The sequence below is a fragment of the Arvicola amphibius genome, chromosome 4, assembly GCF_903992535.2.
Source record: "Arvicola amphibius chromosome 4, mArvAmp1.2, whole genome shotgun sequence".
Taxonomy (NCBI): Eukaryota; Metazoa; Chordata; class Mammalia; order Rodentia; family Cricetidae; genus Arvicola; species Arvicola amphibius.
In genome coordinates this window covers 59,032,551-59,046,607 of record NC_052050.1, presented here as the reverse complement: position 1 = coordinate 59,046,607, position 14,057 = coordinate 59,032,551, and the positions used below count along the sequence as shown (strand labels likewise).

The following is a 14,057-nucleotide window of genomic DNA, read 5'->3' as shown; positions in this document are numbered from 1 at the left end:
TTTGTTTCATTTGGAATACCCATATGTCAGAAAGTTACTAAGAGTTCATAGGGGAGGGGTGCTTTTAAGGGAGAAGAGATAGAACATTCTGTTATACCGGGTTAAAAAGGAACAGTGGTAACAGGAAGGGTTAAACTGAGGTGAGGTAGGAAGGATAGGGCAGAAAAGGGAATAGGAAGGGATAAGTTCTACTAAAGACCTTTTGAAAGTCATATGGAAAACTACTACTGGTAGAAGTTTCCTTAAAATACACACATAAATAAAATAAGATGTTAAAACAATACCCTACTAGACGACACCAGAGACTAGCAAACAGTCCAGTGCCAGGAACTGGCTATCTCTTCTGGAGTTATTTTATTGGCAAGTTAGCTTCCACAGACTCTACTAAACATTAGAAGTTATTGCCCTCGTTAATCTCTTAGTTACTTCTAAAACTTGACAATAAGACTCTATTGCTGCTGGGTAGTTGCAGCACATACGAGTCCCACACTGGAAAGGCAGAGGCAGGAGGATCTCTGAATTCAAGGCCAGCCTAGTCTACAGGGTGAGTTCTAGGGCAGCCAGAGCTACAACAGAGAAACCCTGTCTCAAAAAAAAAAAAAAAAAAAAAAAAACCCAAAACAGATGCTATTGTTGAAGACACCATATATTTAAATCATAGAACATGTAGATAGATACCAACCTGGAAACCTTATTCCCACTGACTAGGCTTTACAGCTACGGAAGGCACTATGCATAGGACTGAGGGAAAAGAGTCATCAATCTCATCCAGCTATGAACTCACTGGCTACAACAATGGACGGCTTGGCAAGGCATGCCCACTGGGGCACCAGTGGCAGAACAATCACAGGTATAACCAACCACTCTTGGACTAGATTTAAGGTCCACTACATAATATAAAACCCTAGCATAATATAAAAATCTAGCACCATTATTGGGCCAAGAACCTATAGCTAGACAAGTCATAGGCCCCAGAGGTGAACCTACTACTAAATGGACACAGTAATGACATCTAATGACTTGTTTATATATCCATAAATTAGTGCATCACTCAGTCTTCATCAGAGACTCACAACTGGCTGAGGAAGAGAATAAGAGACTATGGAATGTTTAGTTTTAAATGCAACATACATATCATACTCCCTCATCTCAAAACTTAGGTAGGGATCATTGTGGAAGAGGGGCAGGAATAGTTTAAGAGTCAGAGGCAGGGGCTGGAGAGATGGCTCATCGGTTAAGAGCATTGCCTGCTCTTCCAAAGGTCTTGCATTCAATTCCCAGCAACCACATGATGGCTCACAACCATCTGTAATGAGGTCTGGTGCCCTCTTCTGGCCTGCAGGAATACACGCAGACAGAATATTGTATACATAAAAAATAAATACTTTTTAAAAAAAAAAAAAAAGTCTGAGGCAATAGACAACTACAAGCAAACAGTATCTTCTAAACACAGCAGGGTAGCTACACACCTGAACTCACAACAATTATGATAGCATATACAAGACCTGTGCAAGGCACTCGGGAGGCAGAGGCAGGCGGATCTCTGAGTTCGAGGCCAGCCTGGTCTACAAGAGCTAGTTCCAGGACAGGCTCTAGAAACTACAGGGAAACCCTGTCTCGAAAAAACCAAAAACAAAAAAACAAAAAAAAAACAAGACCTGTGCAAGCCCAAACCAGCTCAAATTCTAGCATAAAGAGGAGAGTTGTTAAACCAGGTATGGTGGAGCACGCCTTTAATCCCAGCACGGAAGACGCAGAGGCAGGTGGACCTCTGAGAGTTTAAGGTCAGCCTGGTCTACAGAGTGAGTTCTAGGACAGTCAAAGCTATACAGTGAGACCCTGTCTCCAAAGTGGAACACAAAGTCCCACGTGACCCCTAGCTGACGCTAATACCTGCTGGGATACGGGAAGTCAGTTTTCTCTAAGAATATAACTAGTCACTGCTAAATACACACGCCAGTGGAAGATCACATACCTAAGACTATTTGGGTAGTACAAGTCTTGACAGATTTAAATAAAAACATAAATTTTTAAAAAGTGATACAAAGTTGGGTGTGTAGAGAAGGGAGTATGGGTCTGAGCAGAGTTTAGGATGCTGAATATAAACACAAATTTCTCAAAGAAGTAATAAAACGTTTTTTTAAATATCAATGAAGCCAGACACAGCAGCACACACCCTTAATCCCAGTACTTAGGATGCAGAGGCAGGCAGATCTCTTAAGTTCTAGGCCAGCCTGATCTACATAGTAAGTTCTAGAATATATAGTTAAGACCATCTCTAGTCCCACCTACTTCACAGAGTGAAGCAGGACGATCACTCTAAGAGCTTATCAAGGGAATCTGGGGCCAGTCTGGGCAATATAAATAGATAATATTAACAAAGTATCAATCAACCAAAACCAACAAGACAACACAAACTTAGACTGTACTAATTTTAATACTCTATAATAAAAAGAAGAGAATACAACAATAAAACTAACCAACTAAATAAATAATAAAGGGGACCTGAAAGAGGGCTCACCAGGGACCCATATAGTAGTTGTCCTCTGACCTTAAGCATGCAGGGCACCTTCACTTGTGCACGTGCAAGTGCACACACACACAGACACACACACACACACACACGAATAGTATGACTTAAAAAAGAACAGAAAAATTTCCTTAAAATATCCTGTTTTGTTTTTTAAAATGTACCTTTTAAGGTATGTGATGCATCAAAAATTGGAAAAAAGGAACTTTCCTTCAGGCATCAGGAGGATGCTTAAGCACTAAGTTCCTCAATTTAGCATTTCTATAATTAGTTTTTAAAATATTTAAGGGGCTGGAGAGATAGACTTCTTAGTTAAGACCACTAGTTACTTTTCCCAAGGACCTAGCTTTGACTTCCAGAACCTACATGGAGGTTCACAACTGGCTGTAACTCCAGTTCCAGGACCTTCGGGCCCGAGGACAATGCACATAGCGGTGCATAGGCATACTTGCAGACCAAACACTCAAAATAAAATGACCTTGTCTTTCAGCTCAGACTGGCCCCAGATTCCCTTGATAAGCTCTTAGAGTGATCGTCCTGCTTCACTCTGTGAAGTAGGTGGGACTAGAGATGGTCTTAACTATCACAACAGAACTCAAATAGTGACTCCATACAAATAAATATATCTAGAACTTTATTATTTCTTTTTTTAATATTTATTTAGTTATTATGTATACAATATCCTGTCTGCGTGTATTCCTGCAGGCCAGTAGAGGGCACCAGATCTCATTACAGATGGTTGTGAGCCACCATGTGGTTGCTGGGAATTGAACTCAGGACCTTTGGAAGAGCAGGCAATGCTTTTAACCACTGAGCCATCTCTCCAGCCCTTTATTATTTCTTATAACTAAGATAATACAAGGGTTTTTTTTTGTTGTTGTTGGTGATGTTTCGGTTGTTTGTTTTTCTGAAAATGATATATTTCAGGGACTAGAGAGAGAACTAAGATGTTAAGAACCTCTGTCCCTTTTGCTAAGGACCTGGGTTCAACTATCAGTACCACATGTTCACAACCATCCATAGCCTCCCATTCAGGGGACCCAATAGGCACACATTTTGTGCACGTACATGCATAAAAGCAAAACATTTATACATGTAAAATAAAATAATAAAACTTAAAAAAATTTTTAAAGAATAAGACTTTAGATCACTAAATTTTAAGAACAAATTCTTGAAATTCAGGACATATGAAGTAATTTAAAATTAATTAAAATATAAAAGCTTATGTAATAGAAAATTCTTCAGATATTTCATAAATTGAATAAAAATTTCCCTGAATAGTTAGTCTGTGACTATGCCATCTATTATTATATCTTAAAAATGAGATGTAGCAGGGCGGTGGTGGCACACCACTTTTAATTCCAGCACTTGGGAGGCAGAGGCAGGCTGATCTCTGTGAGTTCAAGGCCAGCCTGGTCTACAAGAGCTAGTTACAGGACAGGCACCAAAGCTACAGAGAAACCCTGTCTCAAAAAAAAACCAAAACAAAACAGAATGAGATGTATAATAAGCACGAGAATAAATCTACCATAATTAGTTATTGAAATAATGAATTTACCACATGAAGTAACCAAATTTTTTCTATTATTTTAAATTACTAACAATGTCTTTATAAACAAAAAACACAAACAACCTGAGGTCATGGGGCTGAAAAGATGGCTTAGTGGTTAGAAGTGCCAACTGCTCTTCCAGAGGACCTGGTTCAATTCCAGCACCCAAATGGTGGCTCACACACAAACGTAACTCACAGAATGGGTGTACAGATTACATACACACATCTATAAAAACCAGGAGGTCAGGAAGTTCAGTAACCCCTACCTGAGGATGCTGGATGATAAAGCAAGCTTAACACAATAAAGCAACTAGTCAGTGGAAGTGGGGCCAAACCATAAGAACCACAACAGACAGGGCTATCAGGAAAGCCAACCAGGAAGCCAGGGAGGTAGCTATGAAGACACATATATACTAGGAAAAGTAATTATCTTTACCAAAGTCAGCTAAAAAAATTACTTTGTTTTCTCCCCTTGACAACATAAACTAAGATCTTGAAATCAAATTTATTATCTTCTTAAATAAAGTACAGACTAAGGGATATAGCTCAATCTGAAGTCCTATGTTTAATCTCTGGCAGACACTAATGGAGAAAGGAAATAGAAAACATTAGACTTAAGGATGCGAGGAGAGGGATCAAAAATTTTACGGAAACCTACGACTTTTAAAAGGTAATTTTAAAATATAAAGGAGTCTGGACATAACAGAATGGGTAGACAATGCTGCTCACAGAAGCAGACTGTTTAATGAAGATCTCTGTGGGATACCTCCATGGCTCCTACCTCCAGGTTCTTGCTTTGAACTCCTGCCCTGACTGCCCTTAATGATGGAGCATGGTCGGAAGTGTAAGAGGATATAAACCCTTTCCTTCCCTAAGCTGCCTCTGGCCAGTGTTTTAACACAACAAAAGAGTAACTCTAGTTACAGGGTCTAAACACTGTCTACACACACAGGCTCACAAAACAAGTGGCTGGTTGAGCTCAGTTAGAAAACTGTGGTAAAAGTATGTTCACATACCCACCCCCTGAAAAAATCTACATTCCACACCAAGAGTGTGAGTCTGACGAAACAAACCACTGACTCAGATCCACTAGAACTATAGATGGGAACATCAGACAACTATATCTAACAAATTCGAGAAAATAAAAATAAGATCAAAATGAGAGTGAAGAAAAGAAGAAATTACCAAAAAAAATTTCAGAAAAAAATTTTTTTTCAAGAAATAAATTCAGGGGCTGACAATGGTTCAGTGGGTAAAAACATTTGTCCCATGAATCTGAGAGCCAATCCCTGGAGCCTACTATGGAAGGAAGCACACTTGAAAACTCTCTTCTGACCTCTACATGCAAGCCTACGTTCACACACATTTACACACAAAATCTTACAGAAATCCAGAAACTCTGCAAGATGAACTGACACACTAAAACTGATTCATTAGCAAACCAGACCTATCTGTGTAGACAGCTACCAGCATCTGAAGCAGTCACCCAGCCTTTGAGAGAGAGTAGATAAAAAAGATAAAGTCTGGATAATAAGAATTCCAAAGAGCAATAATTAAAATAATGAGAATGTGGTGCAATTTCTGAATTAAGAGAACAAGAAAGAAAAAAGTGTTATTTTCAAAATGCCTGTTTAATTCTAGCTCATCACTTACTAGACAACCCAGGAAGGAACATTCTAAACCACAATCATCTCCAGGGTAAACAGAATATTAATATCTACTTAACACAGCTATCATGACAATTAGATGAAATCCAAATATACTTAATACAGAACTCAATAAATGATACCTATCAGCAATCTAAAAAAGAAAATGAACCTATAAGGTGCAGTTAGACAGTGACAAATGAGGACTGAGACCAGGAGACCATCTACTTGGACAAATGTGAAAATAAGCAGCACAGTGCCCTGCTGCACTGTCCCCACTCAACATCTCCTTCCGCAGCGGCTCCCTCACTCCTCCGAACCCTCCTACGGGTGTAAACTGGAGGCAGAAAGAGTCTATGCCGACCCGTCCTCCTCGTTTGAAGTCCCGCATGGTGATGAGGCACAGGCGTCACATACTTACTTTTCATGAGTTTTCCTGACAGTTCTCGCAGTGGAGAAGAGGGGCTATTTCTACTGGCTACTGTAAGTCTGGGGGAGGATTCTCGGGAGTCTGTGGAGATTTGAGGAGCTCCTGTTCTGGCCATTTCAAGATGGAGAGAAGGGGCACTGTGGCATTCCTGGGAGAGCAGCAAGTGATTCTGAGTGTTCTGAGTTCTACCACTCAGGTCAATTCCTTCTGGTGGAGTCACGAGCAGTGGGGCTGAGCTAGAATCCCCCAACCTCCTGTCCAGAGACTCAGTTACAAAAGATGCTGACGTTGTCTCGGGCTTTTTAGATGGAGAGACAGGCTCCGCCAATGAACTCTGTTTCACTGTGTTCAGACTGTGTGCTCTTATTCGGGACCAAGTTGTAGAGTGAAAACTTTCAGCCTCTAACCAAAATTTCACCAAGTGCTCCATTCTCCGAAGCTCCATAAACTGGAGGAAATATGGGAGGACAACAGAGTCACGCAAGACCTGTTCAAGGGTCTTTGAAAGACTGGATTTGGTCTCTTGAGTTTGATAGTCCAGACAGGATCTGCCTAAAAGACAGAAGCAAATAAATTAGCTATTTTGGTAACAATTTCCTATCTAAAGACAAACTTTTCTAACATTGGAATCAGACAACACTTCCAAAAAGACTATTTCCAAAATAATCTTTTTTACTCCTTTACAACATCGCTAACTAGGAGTAGCCATTTCCTTCAGCCCCACTTAACATTCAAATTAGCAAACTCTGAGTATATTTTAATTCATGGTTTTGATTTGTATCAAAGTACTATTGAAGTCAGTAATCTTTTCTGTGCATTTTTATTAAGTGGTCAAATGCATCTCTTCAGTTTTCTATTGGACATTCCTATATTTACATGAACACAATACAGCACTACCTCATTACACTTGCACTTATTTTTTTAATCTTTTTTTTCAAAGCTTCTTCCAATTACGAAGTTCAATATCTTTTGACTGGAATCTCACAAGTTTTATTATGTTTGCCCTTTATTAGGCATTAATAAGAAGTGGCAGTCACTTACCTAGGTCCCCAAAATGAGCAGCCTCCATGTGGCTTGGCTGCTTCTTAAGTGTTGCTGTTCTGCTACTTGAAAAGGAGTCCATGTTGGCAGAAATGGCATTGATTGCAACATGACTTGGTCCTGCAGCTTCCAGCAAGGCATGGTTTTTAGTGCTCTTCTGTGGGGAATGTACAGCTATTGATGCTATAAATTTTGAAAAAAAAATGTGTAAAGTTAAACACAATTTGATGATTTGAAACCCATGAGCAGGCTTTAAGAAAATTAAAAAACCAAACAAACAAAAAAACTAAACTTTCTAATACTTAAGCAACACTCAGAAAATAGTTAAGGGGCTGAAGAGATAACTCAACAGCTAAGAGCACTGGCTGCTCTCCGGAGCACTCAGGTACAAGCCCAGCACCCACATGGAGGCTGACAAACACCTGCAACTCCAGTTCCAGGGATATGGTGCCCTATTCTGGCCTCTATGAGACACACACATGATGTACAGACACACAATACACATGCAGACCAAACACCCTTTTACATTAAAAAAAAATTAAATAAGTCAGACATGTTGCCACATGCCTTTAATTCCAGCAAATAGGAGGCCACAGGTGGATCTCTGTCAGTTCAGGGCCAGCCTGGTCTACAGAGAAAGCTCCAAGACAGCCAGGGCTACATAGCCCACCTCTAATAAATAAATATTGAGAAGATAATTCTATAAAACAGAAGCAAAGTGGAAAGAAAACACTCTATTAATAAAACTATGACTCAGAGAGCTCTTTCTCTGAAAACTCTGACTTAGTACAGAAGCCAAGCTTAGTCCGGTGTTAAACAACCAACACCCCAGCAGGGAGCCAGGAAGTCAAGTCAGCTTCCATGTTAGTCTGGGCAAAGTGGCACAACCTGTCTCCCAAAAGAGAAAAGTATAAAAACCTAGAAAGCATTTTGAAAGGTGAACCTTTTCATTTTCTTAATCCTTGCTTGCTTCACAAACAAAACTGAATTTAGAATAAATTCCTGAGAGAAATAAAAAAAATCTAGAAAACTGTTTATCACAATACTTTACTTTTTAAATTGAGCAGCAAACTGAAGTTCAAGCTACTTAAAAATAAAACTCTTAGGCAGGGCAGTCCCATCCTTTAATCCCAGCACACAGAGGAAAAAGAATAAGGGGAAATCTCTCTCAAGTTGAAGACCAGCCTGGTCAACATAGTAAGTTCCTGGCAAGCTAAGGTTACATAATAAGACCCTCTCTCAAAAACTAATAATAAGAATAAACAAAATTTACAAAGCCAATGGAGATGCAGTTCGGTGGCAGAACTGCTTGCTTAGCATTTGTCAAGCAGATCCTGGGTTTGACCCTCAAGACCACAAATTGTTTTGTTCAGAAAATATTTCTTTTTTTTTTTTTTTTGGTTTTTTTTTTCGAGACAGGGTTTCCCTGTAGTTTCTAGAGCCTGTCCTGGAACTAGCTCTTGTAGACCAGGCTGGCCTCGAACTCAGAGATCCGCCTGCCTCTGCCTCCCGAGTGCTGGGATTAAAGGCGTGCGCCAAAATATTTCTTTAATAGTCTGAAGAAATAGTATTATCCTCTTGACTTCAGCATTATAAATTATGGGCTGGAGAGAGAGCTCAGCTGCTAAAGTTGAGAATCACACTTATCTCTAAAGAATAAGAGCTCAGTTCCCAAAAAAGTTAGCAATGCAGCAGCAGGAAATACCAACCCAGTACTGCAGTCCTGCTGAGTGACACCTAAACGTGTTGTTGAAGCTGAGTTAAAATTTTATTTGTCAGCTTGGCGGTTGTGCACGCCTTTAATCCCAGCACTCGGGAGGCAGAGGCAGGAGGATCTCTGTGAGTTCGAGGCCAGTCTGGTCTACAAGAGCTTGTTCCAGGACAGGCTCCAAAGCCACAGAGAAACCCTGTCTTGTAAAACCAAAAAATAAAAAATAAAAAATAAACTTTCACAAGTGTGTGTGCACATGATGTGGTATGAGTACATATGCCACAGTGCACGTGTGGAATGCAGAGGACAGCTCTGCAGAATTGGTTCTCTCCTCCACCTTTATGTGGGTCCCAGGGGATCAAACCCAAGGTCTCCAGGCTTTCATGGCAAGCACTTTTACCCACTGGGCCATCTCACCATGCCTGCCAGTTAGTTTTTTCATACAGACAATAGCTACATAGAAAACCTTTCTAAGCCGGGCGGTGGTGGCGCATGCCTTTAATCCCAGCACTCGGGAGGCAGAGGCAGGCGGATCTCTGTGAGTTCGAGACCAGCCTGGTCTACAAGAGCTAGTTCCAGGACAGGCTCCAAAGCCACAGAGAAACCCTGTCTCGAAAAACAAAAAACAAAAAATAAATAAATAAATAAATAAATAAAAATAAAAATAAAGAAAACCTTTCTAAATATCTTCATTAGATATCCATGATAACAAAAATGCTATGAATTCATTTGTGGGTTCTTTTTCTTAGGGCTGAAGAGGGAGTGATGAAACAGCTAGCATACATTGCTTTTAAAGAGGGCCAGGGCTCCATCCCCTGCTTACGTTCTTATTTTCAAGACTAAACTCTTTTTCTACAATACGGAAGAATTCCTGGGTCTTTCTTAGAATTCTTCCAGACTACCTGTCACAAAACCACACAACATTAGCATCCTGCTCAAAGGCCCACAGTGGTATCCCATTTTATTTGGCTTAACTTTCCTTTCTGGCTTTTGTTTGTTTGTTTTAGGGAGGAGGCAATGGCTCTTTTTCATTTATTGCATGAAGGAGTTAACACTAGTATAAATGGATCGCAAAAGGATACATTACACAAGATGTGAGGTTTTTTGTTTTGTTTTTTTTTTTTTTAATTGTGGCCAGATAGTAGTGGTGCACACCTTTAATCCCAGCACTTGGGAGGCAGACGCAGGTGGATCTCTGTGAGTTCGAGGCCAGCCTGATCTACAAGAGCTAGTTCCAGGACAGGCTCCAAAGCTACAGAGAAACCCTGTCTCGGGGGGAAAAAAAGTGACAAGGGACAGAAGGGAAAATCTACTTACTGGAAAAAAAATCCTCACTTAAGCTTCAGGGAGACATAAGCACTTAAAATCCATGCCCCTTCAGGTAATCATCCTTAGCCAGCCCAGTCTCTATCAGGAGCTGCTGTATGCTTGCTCTGTGGCTGAATTACTTCTCCATATTCTAGATGCTCAATTATAGTACGATGGCAACAAAGGCAAATTCTTCTTAAATGCCTCACTAGCTTCTTTTTATCATAATTATCAGTAATCCCTGGGACAACAGTCATAAGCGTCTTCCTGCCAGTAGAATTCTTATATGGATATAATCTTCAGTGCCATCAGGAAGCAGGTCATCAACTTTGGAAGTTCTGGAGAACAAGCATTTGATACAATTCCTTCTCCTTGGTGGAAATGGCCTGCGCAAGATGGCTGCAGGAGAAGAGGGCTGGCGGCAGGGATGGACAGACAGGGAGCACTGGAGCACCAGGAAGTGAGGGGACTGGAAAGAGAGTCAGCTGAGTCCTTGGCAGCAACTCAGTGACGAGGGTCTCTTTTCTGATCTTTCTGGGTCTGTATAGCCTCATTTCAATCTTTCTGTAAAAATTTCCCTTTACTTATCTGATGGCCCTTCTACTCCATATATAAATATACATACTTGAATACATATATTTATTTGAATATATATATTTTCAAAAAACTTAAAAGGCTCGCAGGGACAAAATAAACAATCTTCTCTTTCATCTAAATCCTTTTATTCTTCAGTGTGTATACAGACTGCATCATTTCCATGAAGTCTTCCCTAAAGTTTGCTAACCTCAAATTTTCTGGGCTCCTTGCAATCCTTCACTTGAGCTCACTATTTAAGACTAGGCAGTAACCACTACCATTGCACTACCTGTGACAGACCAGGCACTCTAAGTTTGGTTTGTGGGTTTACTTACGTTTTGGTCTCTCTGGACAATTCTTCAAGACTGGTATTTCCTCCATTTTAGAGGTAAAGGCAAACATGTAGAAAAGTTAAATACTTTGTCCTAGGTCTATGAACTTGGGAAGGGCCATTTCAACAGACAGGAAGGATTCCAACCTAGGTCATTTAGAGTCTTGTATCTTTGGTTAAAACCTCAGATCCTAGAATTACTGTGTGTGAAACATATAAAAATGAATGACTCAAAAATGCTTCCATGCAATATACCACAACTGAACATGTAATTCCCTAGCTTGGTTCTGCGAGGCAAGCCAGAAAGGTAGCAAGTGATAAACCTCACATCTGTGTCCCTCACATTCCAGATCTAATCAGTAACATCTTCAATTCATTTAACCTGTTGGACTTTCAATTTTGTCCTGATCTCTTTATTACCATCACTAGTTCAAACTACCTGGAAAAATTATTTGGCAATTTTTTCTCTCCCCTACCACTATATGACTCAATAAAGGCAATATCCCAGTCTTTTGTGATCTCTGTTACAGCCAACTTTTTTTTAATGCCAAGAATAAAAGCGCTGGCCAGGCATGGTGGCATACACCTTTAATCTCAGCATTCGAAAGGCAGAGGGAGGAGGATCCCTGAGCCTGAAGGCAGCCTGGTCTACAAAACTAGTTCCATGACAGCCATGCTGTAACACAGAGAAACCCTATCTTTAAAAACCAAATCCAAAAAGAATAAAAGTGATCTATAAATGGAGGCCATTATTATTTTTGCTCTATTTGCTACTGTAAATCAAAGCAGGACCTGGTAATCACATCGCAACTTTACTTTTATCCCCATGTATGTCTGGGTGTATGCATATGTGTGCATATGCATGCATGCAAACAAGTTTGTGAGCATGTGTGACAGGGAATGTTTGTGGCAATAAGAAAATAACTCCCAGGAATCAGTTCTCTCCTGCCAACCAGCAGTTTTACCTACTGAGCCTCTCGAGGGTCCTCTGAGTACAAACTTCTAGGACTGCCGCCTCTTTTAATGCTTTTGTATGTTTCACTTTACCGACCTAGCATGAAATTTTTAAATTTCAATTAATTTAGAGGATTAAAAACCCACTGGAAAACAAAATGATGGCAGTCTCCTCACTGTACACATGAATCTGAAGAAAGCTCCTTGACTTTCCAAAGTCACACTTCCAGCGTCAGCTCTGGGTGAAGACGGCAGTTCTGATGGCTTGTGCTAGCAGTCCCCTCCTTCTACCACGGTCAGACCTGTTTCACAAACCTCCTCTTAAGACCTTTTACCTTAACCAGTCACATCTGGCTTAAAGAAAATAGTTTAATACAGTCTCCAACTCACTTTAAATTATCAGTAATATGGTTCAGTAAGGCTTGTAGGGGCATGTTTTTCTCTAACGTTGCAAACCTTGTAAATGGTATATTTAAACTCTCTGGCAAACTAAGCAGATTATAAACACTCAATGCTAGCCACATATCATAAAAAAGAAAAAGAAAAAAACCATACTTAAACCCATAAATAAGAACAGTGTATTAACACCCACAAAGAACTGTAAATAAACTTAAATGAAGGCCACTGACCCAATACAGTGAAAACTACTCATCCACATTTCTGAACAGATAGAAAACCAGCCTTGTAAATGGGAGTCTCTCTAGCTGTCATGGCTCAGTGTGTGTTTTACTGAACAAAGCCAACTAATGACTGTTAGGGAACAATCAAACATATGATTAATAAGGAACTGGTTCACTTTAGAGCAGCCAGCAAATGCCAGTAAAGCCTTGTTAGAATATACATGCTAAAGAGAAATTAAGTCATAATCATGGATAATTATAATAATGAAGAATGACTACTGTCACAAGAAGAGAAGAGATAAGAATCAGAGCACTCATAACCCCAAAGCCCATGGCTGTGAATACAAAGGAGAACTCACTCACCTTTGATGGACTTGACATCTGAGGTCTTCTCTTGCTCTTTACCTTTCACTAGAACACAAAAAGGCATCATGATCAGCTTCTGCAGACACAAAGATCCATTCTATAAACTGTCACCATCAGAGAGCCTTGAATCTAACAGATGAGTATTCTAAATTCCAAAACAATGAACTATGTGCCCTGGGGGGTTGGTCAGTTCTCAGAAAAGAATTCCCTGAGAAAGTAACCTTTGAACAGCACTTGATCAAAATCCCTGGGTTTCTCAAGAGCCAACTTTCAAAACAGCTATATTCAAGTTCTGCCTCTTGCTACTTATCAGCCATGTAATCTTGGACAAGTTATTTTATTTAACTGAATGTTAATTTCCTCAAGTAGTAAAATCAGGTCATTAATAAAACTCACTTAGAGGGTTGCTGATGAAAAATGAAACACTTGTAAAAGGCATCTGAAGTGAATTTAGGATGTTAGCGCCACGAATCACCCACTATGCCTGCCTTCAAGTGCAGTAAAGAAAACCCTCTTTGGTTATATATAGCATCTTAATTCTTTTGTATGCCCTCTCTAGCTTTGGGTACAAACCTCAATTCCTAAGCCTAAAGTCTAACAAGTTGTCTCCAAAATGATTACATCATCTTTCCTTTATTACACGAACAGTGAAAATTCTATAGCAAAGAAGCTTTTAACAAAAAACAAGAAAGCTGTAAATGCTCTAGGCAAGTGTGGATTCTATTATAAGACCTGACATGAGGTTATTTTTAATCTGCTTTACTTTTCTTGTGTTTGTTTTAAACACTAAATTTCCTTGAATTCATCTTGAGTGGCTTATCAAAGTAAGAAATCTTAGAATGTGCTGTGTCTCTATATTCTGAAATATTCAAGTTGAAAAGCCAGTAGCAAAAAATAGCTGGCTGTCAGAGAATCTCCCTCAAACCATCAACAACCTGAGTCCCTAGCATGTACCCAACTCTCCCGCGTCAGAGAAGTGCCCTTGACTTCAG

The 14,057-nt window shown here is 39.9% G+C and overlaps 1 protein-coding gene across 1 annotated transcript in view; it reads right to left on the bottom strand.

The window, feature by feature from the left end:
• Akap10 (A-kinase anchoring protein 10) overlaps positions 1–14,057 on the bottom strand; it is a 68,721-nt gene that overhangs the window by 47,707 nt on the left and 6,957 nt on the right. The window contains exons 2-4 of the mRNA XM_038328037.1: positions 13,063–13,110; positions 7,200–7,382; positions 6,150–6,710 (exon numbers count right to left, since the gene is read on the bottom strand). Coding sequence (XP_038183965.1) covers positions 6,150–6,710; positions 7,200–7,382; positions 13,063–13,110 — 792 coding nt within the window. The remainder of the gene's footprint in view (positions 1–6,149; positions 6,711–7,199; positions 7,383–13,062; positions 13,111–14,057) is intronic.